Source organism: Colletotrichum phormii (assembly GCF_030913505.1).
Source record: "Colletotrichum phormii strain CBS 102054 chromosome Unknown BDP81scaffold_24, whole genome shotgun sequence".
NCBI classification, from domain to species: domain Eukaryota; kingdom Fungi; phylum Ascomycota; class Sordariomycetes; order Glomerellales; family Glomerellaceae; genus Colletotrichum; species Colletotrichum phormii.
The window spans coordinates 514,287-540,182 of record NW_026851466.1 but is presented as its reverse complement, the minus strand read 5'-3'; the positions used below and the strand labels follow the sequence as shown (position 1 = coordinate 540,182).

Genomic DNA, 25,896 nt, shown 5'->3' with positions numbered 1-25,896 from the left:
GGCCAGTCGAGATCTTAAGATTGACGTTCCGAAAGTGGAGCGAACAGCCATAGGCCTACACTGTGTTGGGTGCAGCCACAACCCCCATGCCATGCCAAAGCACTGACGGCTAGGAGCACAAAGATGAAGACATCCCAGTACTGTAGTCCGGGGGGGGGGGGGGGGCAATGTGTGTATTCGTGAGGCAAGGTACACAACACTGCACACGCATCTGGCGGGCGGCGGCGGGTGTGACAGGAATTGATCTGGCGAGGTGCTCCTGCAGAAGACAGAGTCCGTAGCGTAGCTCTGTTCAAGTTGAGTTGAACAGATATTAGACGATAGGCGGCGAAGAACGTGGCTAAGATCACCCCCTTACAAGGCTTGGCTTGGGGCGCCCCTGGGTTGGTCGCCATGGCCAGGGTGACCACTGGGATGGCAATTGGTGACGGTAAGGCGACAACTGACACCGGTAGTGGTCAGAGTAGCGCAAGTGAGGCGGATAGGGCTCGGCGTCTGACCGTCAGAGTCGGGGGGACGGCGACTCGAGTTGCTAAGATGGAGGCGACTGGACCATCGAGGGGACGGACGATTCCTTCTAGGGCCAGGAGCCACCATGCCATCTCTGATAATGGGCATGACGGGCGAGCGAAGCTGGGCTAGCAATTGCAAGGCTAGGTATCCGTACGTATTATTCGTACGTCCGAATACATCGTAAGGTAGCGTATCTAAGTTGGTCTGATAGGTAGACCAGGTACAACCCTCGCGGGATCATTCCATTGCCTCCTTTGGAAGGCTTGGGTCTTTTGGGGGGAAGACTGGATCGACGGCTAAAGGAGGATTACAAGGAGAACCCTTGTTGCAGATCTCGCGGACAGGCGGTGGTGAGCGGTAAGCACCCAATCTCTGGCTCGCGGCCGCTGTTCCCCTCAGGTTGAAGGGCGATGTCGATGGGGGGCAGGTCGCAGAGGGGGCGCCGAGGCAGCTAGTGGCAGGCAATGCGGCAGATGATAGAAGCATGACAATTAGAGAGGGATACGGCCGTGATGGCGGGGACGGTGAGGTAAGGTAGCGAAGCGTTGGAGAGTGGTGAGGTGGTGAGAGGATTGACGAGGAGGAGGAGCAAATCGTCCCATGGAAAGGAATGGAATGGGCCATGCCGTCTGTCGTCCGTCTCGCTACCTTAGTGCCTGCGGGGGGAGAGCGACGGCGGGCGGGAAGGAGGAGAACAGACCTCCTCCAAGAATGGACCTGCCGGTCCTGGCCCAAATGGATGGAAGAAACCTGAGGAACAAATATCGGAGGCCGGGCCTACCCTCCATGTACCTCTGTACAGTGTACTCCGTACCTTCTATTGCCTTGAGGAGGTAAGTGGTAAGGCAGGAACCATGTCCCCGATCTTTCCCTTCACGCCTTCCATCTTTGAGGACGGGACCTGAGCCATCATCCATACGAAGGAAGGTACCTGAGTCAGGCATCTGTACATTTGTGAGCTTCCCGACACACACACACACACACACACAGATAAGATGTTCTTAGGTACCTTAAGCTGGTGAGGTTACCATCTGTAAGGCACGTCAGCTTACCTAAGGTAGACAAAGTCCCGGCACCAACACCGCCCCCAAAGCCCCGACACAGATAGCGCAAGGCAAGGGCCGTTGTCAGTCTGGTCCCGGCGGATTCTCAGCAGACATTAGGCGAGTTTCAGCGACCATGTGCCCTAGACTGCCATGGCGGCGCTGCCTCTGCCGATAGTCACTCACTTCTGACGGACCGGTTTTGGGTACTGTACCTTACTTTAGGTATCTTGAGTTGAGGTAAGGAGCATGATACCTTCGGGGTATCATAGGCCAGTAAAGCAGGCACACGGCGAATAGGTAGTGATCCGTGGATGTACCGATGTAGGTAGTATGGAAGGTGTAAGGGAAGTCAAGCGGGGGCAGGCACGATGGCTTCCTGCTCTTTCCTCCCTGCCTCGCTCCCCTCCTTCCTCGAATCTCCCCACACAAAAGGTGAAGTACCTACCTTAAGCAGCACAGCAGGTACCTACTTGCCTACCTCCCTCGAGGGCAAGAAGATCCCAAGTCGAGGTACCTGCCTTTCATTGCATGTCTAGTGCCTCAGGTTGATTTGCTGGCCTTGCCTCCAACAACCGGAACATCTTCCTCCCTCACCTTGTGGCCTCACCTCAACGTTCACCACGTTTGATGACCACCACCACCACCACGAATGGCAACACATCATCACCGCCACAAATCCAACATCTGATGATTTCCCCCCCGCCTTCGCCGCTAACACTTTCTTATTCCTTCATGGAGTCCCGTCCTGCAGGTCCCGGAGAGTAGGGTCCCCCCTTGACATTTCCTCCTCACTTCTCACCATCCTTTTGGCCTCCAGTTGGCCTCGTCAATCAACCAACAAGCTTCGAGCATCCCCTCAAGCTTTCTACGACTGGGAGGCAACTTTCCATCCTCTCCCTCTGCTCCATCTCCCTCGCCTGCCAGGGAGTTACGCACCCACGGAGCCTAGGAGCCCTTCTCTGCAGCCCGCCGTTTCCATCTTCTTCCACATCCGAATTGCTGCTCATTCGCCTCCCCTTCGGCTACACTTGCACTTCAGTCGCTAAAAAGCGTCCATCTCAAATTTGCCAAAACACCACGAGCCTTGACAGTGCCCTCCACGAGTACTCCACGAGGTCGACATACCCCTTGGTAGTCTTCCTCGCCTCGAGGCGCGCAGCTAGTACCTCCGGTACGAACAAGTACCTGGCCATCCAAGGATGGATCCTCCCAGGCCCGTCGTTATCGTCACCGTCTCGACTCCACGACGCTGTTCTCGTCGCTATCCTCACCTCCCAGTCCTCCCTCGCCTTCTCTGAGGTACTCCAATTCAGTACCTACTCGATGCCGCTTGCGTGCGCCCTACTTACCCATGCACACCATGCGACCACGCTACCTTATACGCCGTCTCCTTCGTCTGCCGGTATTGTACCGGTAAGGTAGAGCCTGCTTATGCTTACTGACCTATCCTTAGGGTTATTTGTACGTATCTCGACTAACACAGTCGGCCGCCTATTAACCCCTAGAACAAATACACTACCATTCGTCTACGGCCGTAACCATCAACCTCCCTAACGCCTCCCCTCTTCCTGTCTAGACAGCGCCGTTCAGTTCACACACCTAGCAAGCTCGACACCATCATTGGCAAAAGTGGATGGAAGCGGACGTAGACGTAGACGCAGGCCACAGACACTGCCGCTCAGGCTCCGGTACACCTATCCGTACATCATGGCACACCCGCCTCATGCCGATACGCTTGCAAGTGCGGTTGCGGTTGCGGTTGCGGTTGCGGTTGCGGTTACGGGTGCGGCGTGTGTCCAATCATGGCCTCAGACCTTGGCTCCGACTTTGGCTCGCTTGGCTTGTCTCTCACCGCGACATTTACCATGGCCCTGGAAAGCGTGGTCTTCCAGCCAATCTCGCGCGACACACGCAAGCCCGCCTTGCTTGCCCTCTCACCGACGGTCTCTCGCTTGTTACCGTTTTACCACTTCACCTTTGGTGCAACTTTGCCCACTCGTGCCCTGCCACAATCTTACCATCGGCAATCCACCCACTTCGTTCTTGTCGTCATGTTCTGTCCGCCCGGCAGTGTCTTTGATATGCAAGTCATCCCGCCAGGGTGGGAAGGGGCAGATAATCGGTACCTTGCCTTCATTGCTTTGCCTCGAGGCCCGCATGTTGCAGATTCGCTTCCGAGAACTAAGAACCTCGCCATTCTGATTTGCGTGATGCGAGACATTTCTCCTCGGGCCCACCTCGTGGCCGTAGCGGAAGGCCCAGGACCACGGATCCAGGTCATGGTGATTAATACTTCTTTCTATCATCGACCATACCAGTTGAAGGCAGCATCATCCTACATAGGCTTCCATGGCAGGCACCATTTCAGGCATGATGGTATTGTCCGTCGCACAAGGTCACGGCAACCTGGGCGACGCTACAGGAGCACTCAAGGTAATTAGCTTAGGCATTCTCCAGGCCCTGGCCAAACAGGACAGAACCGTTATTTGAGTGCCTAAGCACGGATTATCGCCCTCGGGAGCCTGACAGCTGAGCCCCCCAAACATGCGCCTTTGGAAGCATTCCTGGGGCATTCTTTTACCATGTCTTGGGTCGCGTCATCTAAGGTAGTGTTCGCCAGCAACGATGCCGGAAAGGCTCAAAAGAAGCGATTACGACCCCGTTGCTGTCGACGACCTACCCGACCGCACGCCAACGTGGGGGAGCGCGTTGCAGTGCTGGGTGCCGTGATTGTTGAGGCGGGGCTAGGTGTTGAGAGTTAACTCTTTCGTTTTCGCAGAAATTACATCGTCCTTCATTCGCATGGGGAATTGCCTTGCCGCTTCATGCATATTGATTGGTAGGTGTGCTACATTCCGGTGTGCTTAACTACGGTCAGCGTATCAACCGAAGTCTCGAACGACGTATTTAGCCACAAAAGGCATCCCAGCAGGGTGAACGTGATGATCGAGTGAGAGAGAGAGAGTCTCACCTACCAAGATCATGCACCTCGATATTGGCCTTGAAGCAGATCTTGCGCTCACCCTCACGACACTGTCGTCTGATACGGCGACTTTCTTCAACGCCTGCCACCATTAACTGCTGTGCAACATCCATATACGGTACGGGAGACGGTAATGTGACTGATCGTGCTCGAGACACCATGATTGGTCTGTGTTCCGAGCTGGGACAGAGCTGTGGTTGGTATGCCGAGCATGCGGCCTTGTGCCACAGTCATGCCGTTTGGACAACTCCCTGGGGCTCAAGAGAGACCTTCCTTGTTCACTCATGGTCACTTTCAGCTCGGTATGTTGGTACAGTCCTCGGCTTGCATACGGATAATGGCTGCTGCCGTGTCTTCACTCTCGCTAATCTACTCCAAGTATGGCCTTGTTACCAGCACAGCAGCCACACACTTCGGCATAACCACATCTCTGGGTTTCCTCACACTCTTGCCAACGCTCTTGGCAACCTCACGAAATGCCACAACTCACATAATGACTGTTCATCACATGACAGTATGGAGAGATTGAGCACCAGTTGAGGAAGTAGGCATTGCTCTTGATTTCCCACTCCCTCACCTTGCTCTTCAGGAGACAGCCGTCATACTTAGTTGTTATCTAGGCTCGACTTACCCGACAGTAGAGAGGAACGAGACCGTGAAAAGTCAGTATACAATACTCCCTGAACCGTTTCCTTCACGCCACAGTGTGGCAGCTTTTTATTACCACTCATGCGCACTCGGCAAAAGACGTTATACGACGTATGCCCTGGGCTACCTGTGCGACCCTATTATGCGATTTCAGCCAATGCACTTGTTGTCCACGAACCAGTCCTTCGGATACTGGTCCCGTGGATCGAAGACACCAGGCTCAAAACACCTGTCTCAACTACCCGCGCCCAACTGCTGGATCTGAGGGGAGCCCGGCTTGAAGCTCGTGCTGCTTGCCGTCGAATGAGGCACATATCGGACGCACACTTCAAAAGATCAACATTGACTTTGTGCTGTTTGACTGCAATATCCAGGCGCTTCGCCAGCCGTGGATGGATATGTAACAGCATACTATGGAATGCGCGCGCTATTGTTGGGCAAGGCATTCGATGTATTGCCAAGTTCCCTGCTCAATTGACGTGGTGGCATAATACGGCCGGTTCTAAGCAGCGCTATTCTACAAAGATGCCGATATAGCATTTTCCATCGCGGCGCGCGACAAGACCCTGTTAGCATTTGCACAGAGACGGCTGAACACTCGACCTGTTGCCTGTCGTACCCGACAAGATCATCCTTGTATTCTGGGTCTGGTCGGTAACGGCAGCATCATCTCCTCAGCGCGATTCCAGAGCTCGTCGTAGCACCCGCGATTCCCAGACGGCTTTGAGCGGGCGCCAGCCTCGTAGCACAACAGTATGGCACGCAAATGACAATGGTCGCACCGTTCGAGTCTCTGGAAGCTCTGCGGGTTGCCGCCAGCATACCTCATCTCGGTTTTTTTCCACGATCCTGCAGCAAGGCGTGTGCAACCAATCAGAAAAAAGAAAGGGGCACAAGAGAGACATCTACTGTGTAGATGCGTGCAGAGATGTGCTTCGTTGCAGTTCCGTACTCCGTACCGTCCCTCACTCTCGTCTAGACCTGGTCTGGTGACACGACCAAAATTTCTTTTATTCAGGATTACCATGTTGGCAATGCTGGAGTCGCCTCCGACTCCCCGTTCGTGTCATGTCAGTCGGCCAAGAAGAACTTTCCAAAATAATATGAGAAAGTGGAGAGATGTTGGAATAAGAAAAGAAGGCGTTTCGTGGCGTCCGGCGTTACTGGACTAGACGTGTCGTGAGGAGCTAATTCAGCGTGGGGATGACCAGCACTCGGATTGTCTTGCGAGCCCATCGACCTATTCTGTCGCCATGTATGTGGCCCAGGACGATGCTTACAGGCTAACCGAATAGCTAGCTCATCTACGAATATGTCATTGTCAAACTCTAGGCCTCCCTGTTCGGTAGCTTGTGCCTCTAGCGACGGGACATCAACAAGCCTGTTGTTTACGCGGCCAAGGGTGCCACGGACGGCCGCAGCGCCAACACGGCTTGGCTCATTGCGTTGGACTGTAGACGCAGTGGGCCTAGGTACGGACACAGTTGATTGCGATATCTTGAGCGACATGGCACCGGCCTGCCGTGCTTCCAGATCTTTCAGGATCCCAGTCGCTTCTTCCCCTCGACTCTCCAGTCTCACTCTCATGTGAGAATGGGGGTTCACGAAACCCAATGGCTTGGCTTGGCTAACCCGTGAAGTTGCCGCTCGCAATCTCGACCGGTCTTCTTCTTTGGCGCACCTTCTATTAGGTACCTATCGCTCACGGCTTACCTATGCTATTGGGTCCCGTGTTGATAGCTCATTAGCCTCGCCGGTTTGTGTTTGATTTGCGACCACGTGGGAGGAGTAATGATCGCCCGGACTAGCCGCTCGAGGCCTACGTTTCGCGTTTCTGTCGTGCCCAGAATGGGTCAGACTCTAATAATTCGGAATGCTTCAGGTCCCAGGTCTAGTTGAGCTCGCACTCAGCGGGGGGCAGCTTGTTTTGGGATGCTCGTCGCTCGAGACTACCTGGACGAACAACCAACCTGGTCAATAGTCCTTCGGGAGCGGGTGACCAGCGACGACTACACAGTAGAGATCGACGGCAAGCATTACCTTGCCTTGGGGACTCCATCCGATCGGCCCAGAACTGGAAAAGCTAGGGTGCAGGGGGGGAGAAAATCTCCCAATTCACCGTTACTCTGGGGGTGGGCAAGCCAAGATGGCGAGCCTGCCAGTAGAGTATCATGATAATAAGGTATAGTTGCAAGAGACAAATTCCACCTAAGCCGTCCCTGATGGCATCTGCATGTTCCCGCACACCGACACCGACAATAAGTATATGGCAGAGGGCGGTGGGACACTGCATCATCTCGAGCAAGTATACTCATCAGATGATGCAAAGAGCTTGAACATGCGGTCCTTGCTTGCCGCGCTTCTCGCATACTCCACCTTCATCGACTGCCGACCTGACCTTGCGGCCGTGTCTGGCTGCCGCTTCACTTCCGATTACGGAACAGATGGCTGCTGCTCCTCTGCTCGATACAGACTGAAGACAGGGAACGCCCATCGATCCATGGTACGGATATCCTTGAGCCAATCTACCGCCTCAGCTGCTCAGCGCGACATCCGAGGGCGGGAAAAACAAAGTCGTACACCAACCTAATACACGTCTCCTCTTCCTCGGGCCCAAGGTGACATGCCTAGATGAGGCGCAAACCGCGCTCGGTAGCCCTCCCACGCCTCCCTCCCCACTGGTTTGGGGGCCGATGACACCAAACGAACAGCGGGATCGACGGAGTACGCGACGGCGGTTCCTAATTTGACGCGTCCTACGAACAGACGGAGGCCGGGTAACCTAGCCATCCAGTGCAGGACTTCCATGCTTTTGCTGGCTTTCTTTTGGATGCATGACCTTGGATGGAGACTCTGCACAACGGTTCGGTCCCAGCACGACGGCTTGAGTGATGTTCTCCAGGGAAAGATACGAGTCTGACGACATTGCTGCAAGGCATGCCACTTAATCCCAAACCGCACGACCTTTCGCAGCTCACCATCGCGCCGTGCCCTGCTTGCTACCTATCCCATACGAGGTATCACTGTCCTCTGTAGCGCAAATCGGCTCTTGGTGGTCCAAAAGTATAGCATGGGTCACCGTGGCTCTCACAGCAGGTCCTCTGGGCTCTAGCACCAATCTCTCGGCCAGGCATGTCACCAACACCCTGCAGGTCTCGATCAGAGTCAGTCTCGCTCGTAAAGGTCCTCTATTGGCCCAACCTCTTATGGCCACTCAAGCCCCGAGGTAGTGAGGCGTTCTGCTGTGCCCTCGCGGCGATCCCAGTCTTGGTTTCTTTTCTCTCGCTCCTTCTCCCTCGCTCCCTCCTACCTCATGTACGGATGTACCCGAGAACCGTGTCCTCTCCAAGGCCCCCAGAGCAGGGGTTTAATCATAGACAAACTCGAGGCGTGGGATTTGCGAAGCTCAGTGGGGAGTCCAAAGGGGGGGCGTGGGGTGTGAAGAGAGCAGATACCTTATGTTACTGCAACGCCTCGGGCCACATCTTGCAGCCTCTTTGGTTTGCTTGGCTTCTCAGCAGATTAGACGCTCCTCACATCTGCAAGACCTGGTGACAAATTCTCCTTTCAGGGTTATGGCTTTTCTTGGAAAGCGGGGCTGACTCGTTACTTCAGCTGTCGACTGAACGGCCAGGCACTTTTGCGGGTGACACTTGATCCAAGGACATCGACTGACTGCATATCGTCCGTATCGTGGCTCAACGACATGTACACCCCTCCGAGCGCGTCATGGCTTTTGGAGGGGATTATGGAAGTATCCTTCCCAGGAAAGCTAGGAAACAGCCCATAATTTTCCACGACTCCAGTGACGGCACTTTTAACTCTGAGATCTTTCCATGGAACGTTTCATGACCATCATGTTCCCATATCAGGATGCCGATCCGGCTCCATCGCCTCCGCAGTTTGCAATCGATCGAAACTCCCCAGGGCTTACAGAACGAGTGGTCGAGGGATAACCATCGAGTCACATCGACAGTCTGGGGTGGGTTTACCGCTCATTCTCGGTCAACCTCTCATCCTCGGACAACGGAGCCATCCCTGGAAGGGGAGACGACCTTTGTCCGGGGGCGCTTCGGGATCGAGACACGACATGCTTGAATAGGCGAGTCCGGATGCTCGGCGGATCAGGGGCTCGGATCACGTTCGTCCCACAGTACATGTAGGCTGGCTCCGTCAAATTGGGTCCAAGGAAGACGCGAGAAGGGGAGAGAGAGGATTGCTTCCTTGGAGTCTACGTAGAGTACCATGTCCATTGCATCCCTGGGTTGTGTCGACGCGTACTTCGCTTGTTCTTTCCCTGCCATCGTGATGATGATGATGATGATGTTGTCGACCACGGTGATTCGGGCCGCGGGGTTACAGGTGAGTTTGGAAAGTGTAGCTCAGAGTCAGGTGAAGGGGGGGGGGGTTAGAGAGGCCCCGGACGTTGAAGGATGTGATATTGCTCTTTACGCTGGGGCTCTGTGGGACTGGGCAGGTTGTCTTGGAAAGTGTGTCGTTTGTTGGGCTTTAGCTTTGGGCTCTTGGACTGTGTCGTAGATGTTGTCTCGTAGGAGCGAAGCCTGAGGGCTTGGTTGTGTCCGTCGGTGCCGGTCTGAGCCCGATCTGATTGCGCCTAAGGAGAGAGTCGAACCAAGGCTGGCTCTGTGGACGTTTCTCTTGGTTGTTGTATGGTGACTTTCGAGGTTATTGTCGTCTGATAGAGGAAGAGTTAAGCTTGATACTGAATCGGGCTCGGTTGTCTGGAGGACTTTGGTGTCGTCTTGCATCGTATAGTAGATGCAATAATTACTATACCACTTCGTCGAGGGAGCTGGTCGTCACATAGCCCCTATTCGCAATTTTGCCATGACCTTGGAACGGACTCATGACGCACACGTATGCTGCATGTTTTTACCCATCAGTTAGAGATAGGTAGAACATGTTGTTGAATTTGAGGATCTTGTCTATGCGGTAGTTTATGGAGATCCAGCGTGGTCTTGAGTGAGCAACATAATGAACATCATATACTCCTTCTTTCTTCCATTCTAATATTGAAGTCTTTCAAGTTCATCGAGTACTCTATCATCTTTCATAGTATCCAAATGCGCGTTACATCTTTTTCATGTTCCATTATAACCATGATGACAGAGTTTCTATACCGCCGACATTTCCAAGTATCCAAACTTTCCCCAACTTCTACATCGACAATTCCCAGCATCTCATAGTTCGTCTTTAACAGCCCTCTGTGTACGGTCGTGGCTCTTGGCCTTGAAGCCATCTCCAGCTTGTGCAATTCTCCTCAAACGGAACACCTTGGCCGCGTGACTGGGCACTGAAGCCTTCAACACACCTCTGGCCTCGACTTCGCCAATCTTTTTGCCAAATAGCCTCGGGTCCTCCTTCTCCAGACCGACGGCGTACGGAGTCTCGGTGGCATTATACCAGTTCGCATCCTGTAGAATCTTGACCCGCGCATCGTGACCCTCGGCCGTGAACAGCGACTCTGCCATCTCCGTGGACATCCTATCGGCCCAAAGATCGTGAACCGCCCACTTTGACTTGACCTGCGGCGCCGAGCCACCAGGTCCATCCGCCACAAAGATCTCCGCGAGGGATGACTGCATCTCAATCTCCGCGCCGGCGGCGTTGAGCAAGATGACGATCTGATCCCCGTTCTCCAACCGTCCACTCCAAACCTGCGCCTCCGCGACCCCAAACTCATCCGGGACCAGATCCCCTCCAACATCCCTCCTCACCCTCAACGCGCTGCGGCCGTGGGGATCCTGGCCGATGGCGATGATGGCCGGGTTGTTCACGACACTCAGCGCTTCGGCGGGCATATCCCGCAAATCGTTGCCGAGCATCAGCGGTGACTTGAGGGCGGCCCAGAGGGCAAAGTGCGCCTTGTACTCCTCGTCCGTCATGCCGCCCTGGCCGACCTCGAGCATGTCGAGGTCGTTCCAGCCGCCGGGGATGCCGCGGTCGGCGAACGTGGCGACGCGGTTGATGATGAAGAGGACGGAGCAGTGGGTGCCCGGGGCGATGCAGAAGGGGTCCGCGGCCTGGTTGCAACTGCAGAGGTCGTCGGGGCGGGTGAAGGCGTCGTAGATGTCGCCTGACATGCGCCATGCGTTGGAGATGGACATGCCCCACTGGAGAGTATTAGATGAGGGATACAGGAATCATAGAGATGGGAAAGTAGCGAACCGTGTGGACGTAGTCCTCGCCCCAGTTGCAGAGGCTCAGGGCGATGGGTCGGCCCGTTGCGTTGAGGGCGTCGGCCATGACTTTGAAGCGGTTGAAGGAGATTTGCGGTGTGCCCATGCGGCCCATGTGGTAGCAGTTGTCGTATTTGAGAAAGTCGACGCCCCATGACGCGAAGCTCTGAGCATCATCGTGTTCGTGGTCGAGAGAGCCGGCTGCTTTTCGTCGGCATTCTGTATCAAAGCATCATCCTCGTGAATGAGAGACAGAAACTTACCAAACCTGGCACAAGTCATCTCACCGGCACTAGAGTACATGCCATACTTGAGTCCCTGGCTGTGAAGATGATCCGAGACGTATTTCAGTCCGTTAGGAAACTTTGCAAGATTCGGCTGAAGCTTTCCCTTGGCATCGCGACCATTCTCATCCTGCCAGCAGTCATCCAGCACTACGTGATTGTAGCCCAGATCGCGGAGGCCCAGGCTGACTACGCGCTCGGATGTGCCCAGGAGGAGGTCCTCGGAGACGTCGCAGGCGAAGGCATTCCAGTTGTTCTGATAATCATGAGCTCAAGTCGACGTAACGCAATGAGCGACCGTGACTTACCCAGCCCATCGGAGGTGTATCGGCCAGTCCGTTGCTGATGGCGGCAACCCGTCCAGCGGTTGCGATCGCGGCCGCAAGACTGAGCGATTTGTATGTCATTTTGCTTCAACGTTCGAACGGCGGAACAGTCTACAGTTTCTGTTTCCCTCTCAGATATCCGGCAAAGGCGTAAAGTCGACGACGGCGCGTTCTTATACGGATCAGAGTATCAAGAAAAGTGGCATCGAAGATCCATCCGACCCCGCCATCGTGGCTATCGCACGTTCGTTTCTCATGCGTTTGTCACTCTCCGACATACATGATGTCCGTTCCCGCTGCGAAGTGAGGGGCTCAGAGGGGTTGACATCAGACGGTGAGGTCAAGCCAAGGCGAACAGGGGGCGGAAAAGTTGTCGAGTTTCCCGCCTCTTCTCCGCAGTGTGGCAGCAACGGCCCCCCGAGTCATGCAGGCGCGCCCGTCTTTCGACCGGCCTGAACGCCGACGGGATGAAAATCACCGGCCGTGAAGGAGACATCACCGAGTGCCAAGACGCACCCCGCTGCTGGGCAGAACATGTGTTGGTTCAACGGTGTCTTTCTCGGAGTCAGAACATCGTGAGTTGACCCCTGTCACGAATATGAGCCGCTTCGCAAGTTGGCAGCATGTCACATGTTACAGTAAACACACTCTTCAAATCCATCGCATGCACATGTTTGCAATCCATCGACGGGCCAAGACTCCGGAAGTGGTTCCCCAGCTTCACCAAACAGGTCCGGCTCCCCTCACCGGGGGCCCTCCATCCACAACGACTCCATTTCCTCCCCGTCCCCGCGTTCCTTTTCTTCCATTGGCTCCGCAAACTCGACCAGGAACCTCAACATCCAACGATCCAGCACAAAACTTGTGTCGATGCTCGTGCGTGCCGTCTGATGGAATGCTCTCAGACGACTGATGGCCCGGTCAGTCGTCGGCCAGTAACACCGTAACTGCATCAGCAACTCGAAGTTCCTCTCCAACCGCCTTCGAGCCACACTGATATCCGCCTCTTCCCCACTGAATAGCAGCGTGTGAATCTGTACCGTCGATGCGATGACTAGCACATGCGCGGTCATGGCGTACCGCACGTCCGACCCAGGTGTCGTTTGGGCGCGATAGACCATGTCACATAATCGCGCCGCGTGTTCCTTGCAGCGCTTCGCGTACAAGTCTCTCCTCGCGACAGAGGCCGAGGCAGTGGGGTTGATGGCTGTTGTAGGCGCCGCGCCGTAGAGGAATTGGTAATAGAGAAGCTGGCCAAAGTGATAGTAGCCCAGGTAGACAGCAGCAAACGTTCGGCCCTGACCGCGGGCCGCAAACCAGGCAAAGTTTTCGGGGGTATCACGCATATTCGCCGGGAGTGCGGCGAGCCAGTCTTCCATTCTCATGCTCAGAGACTCGACACCTTGCTCGAGGGCGCCCCAGTTGGGGTTATCCGCAACGCAGCGCTGGTTAAAGTCGTTGACGTCTAACAAGATCCTGTTGAGCCTCACCATCTGAGAAAGCAGCTGGGAACTTTGAGCGGCCGACGTTATACCCGTTACTCCGGCCCCACTGCGGCTCAACGAGAGAAACGGCAGATCGTCCATTGGCAAGGGAATATCGGGTCTCGCTGGGAGAAGCTTGGGCAACTTCACCGCGGTGGAGGACCACACGTCGATCATGCAGAGCGACCACCAAACTGGGAACCGACTTGTCAGCTTTGAGTTCGTGCCTTGCATAAAGAGTTGCAGATGAACGTGGCAAACGGCAAACGATGGAGACTTGGGGATTCGATCATACCCCGTATGTTGATCTCTCGTTCCAGGAGATTGGTAGCCGGTCTGCCTGGCAGGTCCAGTAGCTGCGCCATGCGGCATGCGACGCCGTAGTAGATGTTTTCCGATTCTCCATCGCCATTGGCAGTCAGGGCGGCTCCTATCAACACGCAGAGTTGTATCGTTGGCAGAGATACGTCACGGAGGTTCAGGAGTCCCTCTGCGGCTCGTATGTATGCATAGCTTCTGTCTTGAGGGTCGACATCTGCAAACTCCGGGTCGGTTGAGAATCTACAGCATCATTAGACTTGTGAATTATTCATCTCATTTGACCCACAACATTCTGCTTGGCAGCATACGGAGACGCACCTCGCGGATAATGCACAGATACCAAAGAGGATGCCGTGGTGCACTCGGTCGCCGAGTGCATCCTCGATGAAGCTCGGCCGGTGGAAGAGAGAATGGAACTGGTCATGGATGTAGTCAAAGTAGAGTCTCACGAGGTCCAGCCGGACCGGCAGACTAGGCAGTGCGGCGGCATGCGGAGTGGTCTCACAACGGGCACACCAGCCACCAGTTTGAGATCCAGATGATGCACTTCCGACTGCGTGGTAGCTACGTCGTTGTTGTATGGATATGTTCCGCTCTTCTACTAGGCGTTCTTTACGTTGGTTCTCTCGTTGCTCATAGTAACCTCCCTCGGGAGGTCTTTGGTCGCACTTGATGCCCCTCTCATTGCAGTAAATGCAGTCGATGAGGCCCTCGCGAGTTTGGCACTTGCGCCTGCGGGCCCTATGAGGTTTCTGTCAGATCACAAGCTAACATAAAGTGTCATGAAAGATCCAAAATGGGACGAGTATGTACCGACACGCAGCACAAGCCGAGGGTTTCCGCATGCCGGCGGGGCACGATTCCCTCGGACTGAACACCGCCCTCTTTGCGTATATGTCGTGGCCTTGTCCGCAGCCCACAAAGAAGCAGACAAGATGGGGCGATTGCAAGCAGCAACTGCAAGAAGCGCAATAGAGAATCCCGATTTCTTCCAAAGATGACTAGGGTTGTATCCCACTACGCAGTGGTTACCTGGCTGAGTTGCTTCGACCGGGACTCCAAGAGCTCAAGAAGTCTCCCCCTGCCGGGCGGTCTACCACGGATCGGGAAAAGGCGGCGGGAAACGTGCGGAAAAGTCGCTCAAACCTTGCCCTGGACATCTGATCGGTGACACCCACAAGCCGTTGGACGAATGATCGCGTCGCTTTGCTTCCCCAAAAGTCTCGACCGACCGTTGCTCCCAACCCCGGAGAATTCCCCATGGGACCCTCATCTGATGCAGCAGACTCTGAACATGTTGTACGACGTTGGCACGTTGGTTTCTCGAAACGTCTGATTGTCATTGTTTTCCCCCTTGATGGGGTTCTCCGCATTGCCTCGGCATTAAAGTGAAAATGGTCGGATTAATCTGATGTTGGGATTGGCCTTTCATAGTTTGGCACTCTCAGGGTCGCCAAGTCCCTCAGGTCGTCCCACGGTAATGGTAGGTTGCAATGAGGTTCCCCGCCTTCTGTTTCTATAAATGCGACGTTGTGTCCCATTATTGTGGATGATTCTGTGAATAACCTCATTCGCAGTCGCCTGGATCTTAGTTGCTCTCTTGCAAGAGTCTTCAGCATGGCTCAGACAAAGACTGTGGGCGCTGAAGCGGTGCCAACCGGCAGCCACCACAATGATAACAACCCTGGTGAGGCCATCACGGCCATGCAGAATGAGCGTCAGATGAGCGTGAGAGATTCGTTTCGCTTCTGGCCGAAAGCGATTCTCTTCTCGTTCATCATTTCCCTGGCCATCATCATGGAGGTATGAGAACCCTGGAGAAGTTTTGAGTGAAGACGCGCGACTGACTTTTAAAGGGCTATGATACCAACCTCATGAGCAACTTCTATGCCTTTCCGGCTTTCATGAAGCGGTACGGTGACCAAGCCGATGCCAATGGTGATCCTCTAGTCTCGGCTCGCTGGCAAACCATTATCAACAACGGCACTCAGGCTGGCTCAATTCTTGGCCTCATCCTCAACGGCATCATCACTGAGTGGATCGGCTACAAGAAAACCATGGTCGTCGCCATGGTTGCCATGATCGGGGCCGTCTTCATCCCCTTCTTCTCTAACGGTCTTCCCATGTTCTTGGCCGGAGCCTTGATTCAGGGAATCCCGTGGGGCATATTCCAGACTCTTGCCGTCACCTACGCGGCCGATATCTGTCCCATGTCCCTCAGAGGTGAGTTGACTTTCGATCATAGTGTGCAATGTTCCATCACTGATCCGACTTGCAGGATACATGACATCCTGGGTGTATGTCTGATTGATTCACCATTTCATGATGTCTATCAATAATGCTAACGAATACTTATAGAAACATGTGCTGGGTCATTGGCCAGCTGATCAGCAGTGGCATGCTTCGCGGGCTTCTACAAATCGATAATCAATGGGGATATCGCATTCGTAAGATAATGTCAACTACCTTGCCCTTGAGAATTTTCATTGACTCGAACCCATCTCAGCATTTGCTATCCAATGGGTCTGGCCCATCCCCATCATCATCGGCACGCTCTTCGCCCCAGAAAGCCCGTGGTGGCTCGTCCGCCAAAACCGCCTGGAAGACGCACGCGAAGCAGTCCGCAAGCTGACCTCGCCAAAGAGTGACATCGACTTTGACCTCGACGCCCACATCGAGATGATGCGCGTGACGAACCAATTCGAGATCGAAGTCAGCTCAGGCTCTCACTACTGGGACTGCTTCCGTGGCGTCGACCTCCGCCGCACCGAGATCGCGTGCATGGTCTGGCTGACGCAATCCTTCTGCGGTGTGCCGTTCATGGGCTATGGCACACAGTTCATGATCAATGCAGGCCTCAGCTCCGAGAACGGATTCACGATGAGTTTGGTACAGAACTGCATTGGTCTTATCGGCTGTATCATTGCTTGGTACATCATGACTCATATCGGCCGTCGCACTCTGTACTTGGCTGGTTTGTCGGCCATGTTTGTAATTCTCGTCATCATCGGTGGCATCGGTATCCCTCAGGACGCGGCTGGGTTGCCAGCACGGTCATGGGCCGTGGGAGCCCTCATCATCGTGATGCTCTTCTCCTTCCAGCTCAGCGTCGGTCCCTCGTGCTACACCCTGGTCGCGGAGATGCCGTCTACCAGACTCCGCGTCAAGACAGTCGCCCTGTCTCGCGCCTTTTACAACTGCGGAGGCTTTATCGTCAACGCGCTGCAGCCAAAAATTGTGGGCAAGAACGATTGGAACTGGGGAGCGAGAGGCGGCTTCTTCTGGGCTGGCATCACTGTGCTTTTCCTTACCTGGACTTTCTTCCGTCTTCCGGAGCCCTTTGGTCTTACGTACTCTGAGATTGACCTGCTCTTTGAGCATCGCGTTGGCGCTCGCCACTTCTCGCAAGAGGCGGCTGACTCTTTACGCCCGCAGCTGGAAGAGGTCGCCAACCGTCATGAGAAGTTAGCTGCTACAGTGAGTCATCAGGAGGCATAGTCTGACGAAAACTCGATCGAGAGACATCGGGAGTACCACATACTCGTAGAGAGCAAAACCATGATGTGGTTCGTTAATCGACAATGCTCGGGTCTATTTGCCCGTACTTAACAAACTGGATCTCTCATTACAAGTCCCTTACGTGAATGATAGTAGAAAGATCGTTATAAGAGATGATTATATACCTACTGAGGAGAACTAACATGTTTTCATGGATTGCAGTCAGATGAAACTTGCGACTGTTGCAACGATTGATTAAACAACCCTATACACATTACGTCGAAGCCTTTGCACCGCAAAGACTAAGATCTAAGATAATAGTACACTATGTGTTCTCCAAAGTCCCGGAAAGTCAGGTGCCCGCGATAGAGACAGGCTAAGGAGCCAAACTGATGCAGCCGTTGGCGCTGTCTTCTTGAAAGATACCGCTGTAGACGATGCCTTCATCAATGCCGTCCGGCTGGAAGCCATTCTTGGTGATATCACCCTGACCTCCGACTGGCTTCTTCAGAATACCGAAATGGTACTGACCCTGGCCCGTGACAACGTTGGGCTGGTGTTCCCCCTGTGCCTCCAAGTCATTGTTGTCGGTTGAGTAGAATACGTGGACGGTGGTGCTGCACAACGTAGTAGTACCCTAGAGCATATTTCAGGCTCGGAAAGTACTCACTTGGCGTTGAAATCCATGGTTACGGCAAAGTTATGAATGGTGTTCTCTGCGAAAGGTGTGCTGAAAAGAACAGGAGGTGCCGGCTTGGTGTTGACATTGCCAAAGAGCTGGAGGGTATCCGGGTCGACCGTTGCATCGCCGCCCAGGATGGTGCCGGTTTTGAGAACGACTTGGTTCGTGCTGAAGTCATTGCTCTCCAGGAAAGCTAGCTGGTACTCGTGCGAGAGATTGAGAGGACGCTGGACGTCTTTCGAGAGACTGAAATGCAACGTCTTCACGCCAGTCGTCGATTCGTCCGTACCTGTGTTGGTTGAAGGGATGAGCTCAGCGCGTCGGAAGCCCGTCTGTTTGTTGAAGATTGACTGGTCACTGGGGTAATTGTTAGCAGGACGATATAATCATGGTCATGATGTGACTTGGACTGGCCTGATTGTGACTTCAAGTGGGACATTGTCGTTTCCATCGAAAGGTGAGCTGGCCTCATTGGGCAATTGCAATACTTTGCTGAAGCTCAAACCGGCCCCAAAGACATTCTGTGAACTGAAGAGGTTGTTCTCGGCATCGAATGCTTCTGCCTCGGTTCCAGTTGCGACCCTGCCATCGAACTGCAAAGTGCATTGCTGAGCCACTGCCACTGAGGCGAAGGATAGAAGAGTGAACGACTTCAAGTACTGCATGATGAAGACGTAATGTTGGACCATCCTGGATTAAAAGAGTGAACCAATGGATTTGCAAACGAAAGAAACGCGCTGACACTAAGTAATTACGAGTAACAAGGTTGATTCGAGACATTATCAGATTATTGAGCCTACGAGGACAGCCTTTAAGTATGTGTCCCCATCACGTCTTGCCTGGGTAGAGCCTCCGGCCCGGAGGGACCATGAGATGCACCGATCACCGGCGATCCATGTGCTCGTGCCAAGAGTTTGGGACGTGTTCGTCGTGTCTTTGGATTCGGTACCAAGCGAGCTGAGGCCTGTCAGGACCCTCATCCAGGTCCCGTTCAGAGTTCAAGCAAGACACGGCGACTAAAAGAAGGGGTAGACTGAGGAAGGTTTCTCTCTTAGACCGGGGGAACAAAGGCCCCGGCTGATTTTCTAGTATTAAGGTTAGGTTGACGTGGACAACAGTTGGCTGAGGCTCAACGGGTGAGCGTGGAGACGTCTGCCAGGACTGTCGCAAGGAAGCCGGGGCGATGAAGATCAAACGAAGCTGTCTCAGTCACGATACATTCGACGCTGGCATCTCCCTAACGTCTCGTGATATTCACGGAACGGAAACATCAGATGGATGAGAGCCGACAGCTGTCGGCGACTTGAGATGAGTGTGGGGTCCTTGCGCAATTGAGGATGTATCTTATTCTCATCTCACGTGTGTGCATCAAGAGTGCGTACCATGCCGCTGCCGGCTTCGTCTCATGTGTTTACATGACGCTTAATCCAACAGGTTAAGCTCATTACCGGTGAGATGCAGTTTCTGACTCGCTTCCCCGCATCGTTCACACTTCTAGAAGGTATCGGAGCTGGAGAAAATGGTACGCCAAGGCGTTGGATCGGTTGTGATGGGCGATCTGCAGATAGTAGAGGTGAAAACCTCATCTGGCGGTTGCGGCAGTAAGGGACCAGAGGGTAATCTTTGACGACAAGATTGTGTGATTTGCCATCAAAGCGATGTATTCGGGAGGGTTGTTTCCGTAAACCCTGCGATCTCCTCCAAATTGCCTTTGGCCTGGATGAAAGTGTCTTTCGAGCCTCATGACAGCATCGCCAGAGTTGAGCGGCAGAAGAGGACTGAGAGTTAACAAGGTTCCAGCAGTGACGGTAGACAGGTGCCAAATCTGCTGACACTCCGGCGCATGGGCATGGGCATGGGCATGGGCATGGACTCGATCAATGTTGGCCACGCTCAGCCGTTGAACCAAGCGTTACTGAGCAGACATATTGTCATTTCTTCTGATTCGACTTTGAGACGGCGAATTGAGAACGATGGCAATGATGACGGTGGCGATCTGGTGCTTAGTTGATGGCTTGAAGGTGAGCTCTGTGTGATCCCTGCAAGTTCGTCGGTATGCCGCAGTGTGTTCTTTCTTTCCTCCTTATTGATCCTAACGTCTTCTCACCTGCAACCCAATTCAATCTTATCTAGCGACGTGACAAGATGCATAGAGTACCCCAGAGCATCGAGGCTCAAGTAGGGAGTAATGAAGATATAGCAAAAGAGAATGTCACGAGGTAACCGTAGAGAGTGTCTAGGATCCCCAGACCGTGAAGAGAGGTTTCTTATCGGAAAGCCCTTTATCGATAGAACTATCGTTATCCTTATCAACCAACAGTGGATCTCGGCGATGATCTCACAAAGGTAAGAGGTTAGCGATCTGGGCTGCTGACGCTAAGCTGTTGGCGTCTCGCTGGCTGGGGTCTTATTCTTCGGGGCGGTCGCGGTTCACAAACAACATCCGACTCAGCAGGAGCCTTGAACACGCCTTCCTGTGGTCAAACTCCTCAATTGTTCCTCCCTATTGACCCCTTGGCGATTTCTTCTGACTGCGACATCCTCCGCCCGTTTTCTCTCCAAAAAACACGAACAAACGACAGCATCTATAGCTCGACGGTTTAAGCTTTCGAGCTTTGGTCTTCCCGAGCACCTTCTGAGACGCGTCTGTTCAAAGGCTCAAGCTTGGGCCTCGACAGTCGCCTCGCCACAACCTCGAACTCACGTCTTCTCGATCTCGCGACTTGACACGATTCTGCCAATTGGACACCCGGAGTCTGCAGTGAACGCAGCAGCTCCGTCCTTCGACCTCCGCCGCCGACATCGAGACTCATCGAGCAGGTCCCGGTACCGCGAACCCCGGCCCACCGCGTCTGCACCGCTACCAGCCTCTTCCACCACCGCGTCGCATAGATACCACGATCCCAAGAAGACTCTGCAGCTGTCCACGACGGTCGGATTTCCGAAGTTGGGGAAACTGCCTTTACTTGTGTCTCTCTTCCGACAAAGTTTTGAGAAATCCGATCGACTGGTAGCTCTGCTCTACCCAGCTAAGTCGAGTTTAAGCAAGGGCTTGCAGTTCCAGACGCCACCATACGTCTGAGGCGCTACACAGCTGGATCTGACAGCAAGCGAATCTCTTCAGCCGATATCCAGAAATCAAGTCTTTTCATCTCTCGCGCCGAGTACATCTCCACAAAGGCTGGCGTCAGGGTCGCATAATTGTCAGACGCGCCTAGGCTAGCAGCATCATAATAGAAGTGTCTAATTGTCGGAACTCCACTCCGGACAGTCCAATGGGCCGACTCTAGTACGCCTTCAGTATGCCTACCACCCAGGTAACCCCTACAGCGGATGTTCTTCTGCAAGGGATCGCCGACTCTCTTTTCAAAGCACGAAAGGTTGTGGTCATTACTGGCGCAGGCATCAGTACCAATTCGGGCATTCCTGTAAGAACTCACGCTGGAAGGGCTTAACAACTCATGCTAATCAATGACACGTAGGACTTCCGGAGCGAAAATGGACTCTACTCCTTGATTCAGGCCCAGTTCGATGCCGCAAATCGGGTGGATGTTGTCGAACCGAGGAATTTTGGCTCAGCGGATGCCAGTCGCGAAGAACAGGAACCACCGACGAAACGGAGGAGACTTTCTTTTGAGGATTCGGGCATTTGTCTAATTGATGACTCGCACGATTCACGGGTCACAGGGAATCATGCATCCGCTTTGCAAGGCTCCGACTCAAATACGGCAAGGTCTACTGGGCCCATCACTAGGGCGAGATCGAGGGAATCAACCGTCGATGCCGGGAGTGCCTGCCCAAGTACCAGTACCAATGATGCATCCCTTCCGGGTGATAGAACCAGCTTGAGGAGATCTTCGAGGGAGAGCGCGAGAGCTCAGTCTTCACCCCCGGACAAGGGCCATCGGAAAGACCTGGCCACCGGCAGAAATCTAGGCTCTGTGGAAGCCCACAACAACCAAACACCCAGCGACAGAGCTACCCGCAGCTATTTGAGGAGGAGGGGACGGTCTGCAAGCCCATGTGCCCAGAGAGCCAACGCTTATCAGGCGAGCTCTGCTGAGATGCGCAAGAGGTCTCTGCTGACATCTACCATCGCCTCTGTGCAAGGGTCAGGAATCATTGAAACCGTCAGCTCGACTTCAACTCCCGCCGTGCCGAGGGCCACGTTCACCAAGGAAGGTGAGCAGTTAGAGGAGAGGAAATCCGTTCATGTTACGCCAAAGACCTCGAGATTCTTCTTCAGCTCTTCCCCTCTGTCATCACCACCTAGCGCATTCCCGCAAACGCCTAGTTTTTTGAGAGACACAAGCCGCTTCACAAGATCGACTCTACGACAGCAGCCAATGGGCTTCAGTTCCTCGCCATTATCATCGCCTCCGCCAGTCTTGTTCGACCCTTTTGAAGAGTCTTCATCGTCAACTAGTAGGCAGACATCGAGTGCGGCCAGCAGCGCTGCATCTTCGGAAACCGACGAAACGCCACCGTCCTCACAGCCTAGCAAGTCGACTTTACCCAACATCAAAGGCAGAGATCTATTCGATGCCTCAATATGGGCGGATCCCTTGAGAACTTCGGTATTTTACACTTTCGCCACTACGCTTCGAGAGAAGGTCAAAGAAGTTGTGCCGACAGAGTCTCATCACTTCATCGGCCATCTACGCAACCGTGGGAAGTTAGTCCGATGCTACACGCAAAATATTGATCAGATTGAGGAGAAGGTTGGGCTTTCCACCTCGCTGCAGGACGGACCGGGGCATCGGGGCCGCTTCTCGAGGAAATCCGTCGGGGCTGTCTTGGCTACGGCGGCAACGGGGAGTTCTATAGGAGAGTCTGTCTCCGCAACACCAGAAACTAGTGATGCGAAAGATTTGGATGAACCAAAAGCGCCCGATGGTGGCGGAGCCGGCGAGTCGGCCGAAGCGACCCAGGCAGCCGAGTCACAGGTTCAGCAGCACGCTGAGAAGAAGTCGAATGGTGTGGAATGTGTTTTCTTGCACGGATCACTGGAGTCTCTTAGGTGTTTCCTGTGCGGGAAGATTTGCGATTGGGATGAAGACGACAGATCGCACGAGACTCTCTCGGGGCGACAACCTGAGTGCCCATACTGTGCTGGAGCAACAGCTGCACGGCAGGAGAGGGGCAAGAGAGCGTTAGGTGTGGGCAAGCTGAGACCAGACATCGTACTCTATGGCGAAGAGCACCCGAACGCCCATCTCATTTCACCCATCATCACCCATGACCTGGGACTGTCCCCGGACCTCCTCCTCATTCTCGGCACGTCACTGAAAGTCCATGGCCTGAAGGTCCTTGTCAGGGAGTTCGCCAAGACCATCCACAGCAGGGGCGGCAAAGTTGTCTTTGTCAACTTCACGAAGCCCCCAGAGAGTTCATGGGGGGATATTATCGACTACTGGGTGCAATGGGACTGCGACGCGTGGGTTGCCAACCTGAAGGAGAGAGTCCCCTTGCTCTGGCTGCCGCCCGGTACAAAGTTGCCCAAGAAGAAGAAGGAGAGTAGCGAAAAGACGAAGAAACGTCAGAGCTCTATGGAAGATAAGCCGAAGATGGATTCTGTGAAGCCATCAGCAAAGCCACCCGCGAAACCATCTACAGATTTGCCCACAGCTTTATCGACAGAGTTGCCGCACGACTCGCAACCAGAGACGACAACTAAACCAGAGAAGCCTTGCAAAGCTCCGAAGCTAGACAAGGTAGTAAAGACCGAGCCTTTAACGATGCCACTGGAGGTCGCTGCTCCTCCCAAATCTGTACCTCAAAGGCCAATGGCAGTCCGTGACGACAGGACGAGCGCTGCTTGGGTGACATGGAAGGTGATGGTGGAACTTCGCCGTATCGTGGGCAGCATAGCCCCGACGCCATCGACATCCCCAAAGGCCCTCCGTGTCGAAAAGCCAAAGACGAGGCGATCGAGAAAGTCTGCACCGGCTGCTCTATCACGGCCAGCTCCTCCTGCTCTTTCAGACCAAACAGAGAAGAGCTTCCAGCTAAGACCAACAATGGCCCAGGTGGGGCAGCAGGAGCCCGACCAGACGGAGTTGGCTCCAAACGAGGGTGCCGGTGCGCAGGTGACCATGCCAGACGCAGCGGAAAGCTCGATATTTGCTGCTGTCAAACTCAATCCTCGGATGCGGAAACGAAAGACGATTGACGGCGAAGAGATTTTCGTGCCCGGCATGCCACGGCCAGTCGTTTCTAAAGCACTCCCACGGCCGACCCCACGAAAGATGAAGGCACCACACGCCAAGGAGAGGCCGGTCATTGTGTCGCCCAAGATTCTCTCTGATATTCAGCGTCCATCTATGGAGTCGCTCAAGTTGCCACCACTTCAAATGACGAAGGCGCCCGCCGCCACGTCATCAAAGCCTCAGCCTTTGGAGCCTCTTAGTTCCCCCACGGGTCCTCTGACAGCCATCTCGTCTAACACGCAGACTCGGATCGACACTCGCATGGCGAATCCTTTCTTTCTGTCGGATCCCCTCTTGTTACGGCTAATCCAGGCCCCCGACTGGACCCCTCCTCAAACTCACGGTTTCAAGCCCACCAAAGTCGAAAAAAAATCCACCAAGGATGCAGACGCCGCCATGGCGTTGCAGGATCTCAAGCAAGGATAGTTGTCTGAGTCACTGCAGCAAACACACTCTTGTATGGAATTGGAAAGAGAGCACTACATATAGTTTATGGATAGAGGAAGCGCTGAATTATACCCCGCGGTGGACTGTATTTGTACACCGCACTCCATATTGAGGTGCAATCAACATCGATGGTTCGTGACTCTTCATCCGTTTTTGACTCAATCGCAACCCGTGACAGATGACCTCGCAAGGCTCTACCTTTGGTCGGGGACTCGAGAGTACTGACGCTACGCCCAGGGCCCTGCAGTAGGTAAAAGCATCGTCCACATTGCGAATAGGCTTTGCGTGCGATCTGACGTGCCGTTGTTCGAGAAGGCTAGTACAAAAGCCAGCGCGCTGCTCATGCCCAAGCGTAGAAAAAACATCCAAGACTAGCCTGCGAATCAGGTTTTGTTCGTCTGGGCCCTGGTCACACTCTGGCCAGGTCCGGAAGTGGGAACAAGAGTGTCTCTTCCAGAGCTTGGTGCCAGTGTCGCAGGTCCACGTGGAGGAGCTTCCTGAGGCTGGGCGTCAGCTTTCATACTTGGGTACCTGCTGTTGAACATTGCCATGTCTCTTGGTTGTCACTCTCTTGTCAGAGATAACAGAACCGGCTGCCAACTCCAACTTGTTAAAGAATTGGCGCGCTAACATGATTTTTAGGCTGTCTGGAACCACTTAGTTGTCAATAGTCTGCAAGGCAGATGGGCGCCAATCTTGTTGCCACTCCCAGACGACCGTATGAGAACCAAACAGTCGGTATCTCTGCGATGGCGAGCCCTACCTTCAGGGGTCCCTGGTCCGTCAAAGTCCAAGGATCAGGCACATGGTGAGCGAGCGCCAGATGGCCCGTTACATCCCGTACGATTTGGATCGCAAAGTGGTAGCAGCAAGAGAAATGAGCCCATCGTGAGGCAGACGGAGTAGACCCCGACCAGCTGTCCCAAGACTCAATGAGGGCTCTGACGACGCCCGGATAGCAAGCGGGGGGGGGTCACGAGGGATGCGAGCTCTGGGATTCATGTACGATGTGTATTCTCCGAGACAAGAACAACATCCGTGAGATCGAGGTGCGGCTGAAGGTTGGCATGGAAGCCTGGGGGATTCTTCAAGTCGGTGAGACGATTCGTGGGCCGAGAGTGCAGTAGTCTCGGCCGGCGCACGTTCTGGCAGACTTCAGCTCCGCATCTGCAGCCTCATGATGGGCCAACAGAAGAGCGTTTCGAGAGGCGAAAGACCACCTTTGCCGCTTGATGCTTTGTGTGTGGAACTTGAA

General features: G+C 54.2%; 6 protein-coding genes across 6 annotated transcripts; 2 read left to right on the top strand and 4 right to left on the bottom strand.

Annotated features, from left to right (window-relative positions):
• Window positions 1–10,391: 10,391 nt before the first annotated feature.
• BDP81DRAFT_464660 (melibiase) lies at window positions 10,392–12,081 on the bottom strand (the record flags this gene model as incomplete). Its single annotated transcript, XM_060594173.1, has 4 exons — window positions 10,392–11,324; window positions 11,380–11,591; window positions 11,654–11,930; window positions 11,983–12,081. 4 exons carry the CDS (start codon window positions 12,079–12,081, stop codon window positions 10,392–10,394), a joined length of 1,521 nt encoding a protein of 506 aa, XP_060440526.1.
• Window positions 12,082–12,743: 662 nt separating this feature from the next.
• Window positions 12,744–14,650, bottom strand: BDP81DRAFT_398602 (fungal-specific transcription factor domain-containing protein; the record flags this gene model as incomplete). Its single annotated transcript, XM_060588482.1, has 4 exons — window positions 12,744–13,678; window positions 13,780–14,045; window positions 14,124–14,546; window positions 14,619–14,650. 4 exons carry the CDS (start codon window positions 14,648–14,650, stop codon window positions 12,744–12,746), a joined length of 1,656 nt encoding a protein of 551 aa, XP_060440525.1.
• A 438-nt stretch (window positions 14,651–15,088) lies between these two features.
• BDP81DRAFT_110244 (alpha glucoside transporter) lies at window positions 15,089–17,458 on the top strand. The gene is made up of 5 exons (XM_060581470.1): window positions 15,089–15,288; window positions 15,398–15,608; window positions 15,662–16,102; window positions 16,164–16,187; window positions 16,434–17,458. Exons 2-5 carry the CDS (start codon window positions 15,423–15,425, stop codon window positions 17,301–17,303), a joined length of 1,521 nt encoding a protein of 506 aa, XP_060440524.1. The 5' UTR covers window positions 15,089–15,288; window positions 15,398–15,422; the 3' UTR covers window positions 17,304–17,458.
• Window positions 17,459–17,679: 221 nt separating this feature from the next.
• On the bottom strand, window positions 17,680–18,650 carry BDP81DRAFT_464657 (uncharacterized protein; the record flags this gene model as incomplete). Its single annotated transcript, XM_060594172.1, has 3 exons — window positions 17,680–17,920; window positions 17,974–18,335; window positions 18,396–18,650. The coding sequence occupies 3 exons, from the start codon at window positions 18,648–18,650 to the stop codon at window positions 17,680–17,682; spliced, it is 858 nt and encodes a 285-aa protein (XP_060440523.1).
• Window positions 18,651–19,313: 663 nt separating this feature from the next.
• BDP81DRAFT_437736 (uncharacterized protein) lies at window positions 19,314–19,780 on the bottom strand. Its single transcript, XM_060591258.1, has one exon. The coding sequence runs from the start codon at window positions 19,569–19,571 to the stop codon at window positions 19,389–19,391; it is 183 nt and encodes a 60-aa protein (XP_060440522.1). The 5' UTR covers window positions 19,572–19,780; the 3' UTR covers window positions 19,314–19,388.
• A 1,507-nt stretch (window positions 19,781–21,287) lies between these two features.
• On the top strand, window positions 21,288–24,620 carry BDP81DRAFT_398599 (uncharacterized protein; the record flags this gene model as incomplete). Its single annotated transcript, XM_060588481.1, has 2 exons — window positions 21,288–21,413; window positions 21,468–24,620. 2 exons carry the CDS (start codon window positions 21,288–21,290, stop codon window positions 24,618–24,620), a joined length of 3,279 nt encoding a protein of 1,092 aa, XP_060440521.1.
• Between the last annotated feature and the right edge of the window lie 1,276 nt (window positions 24,621–25,896).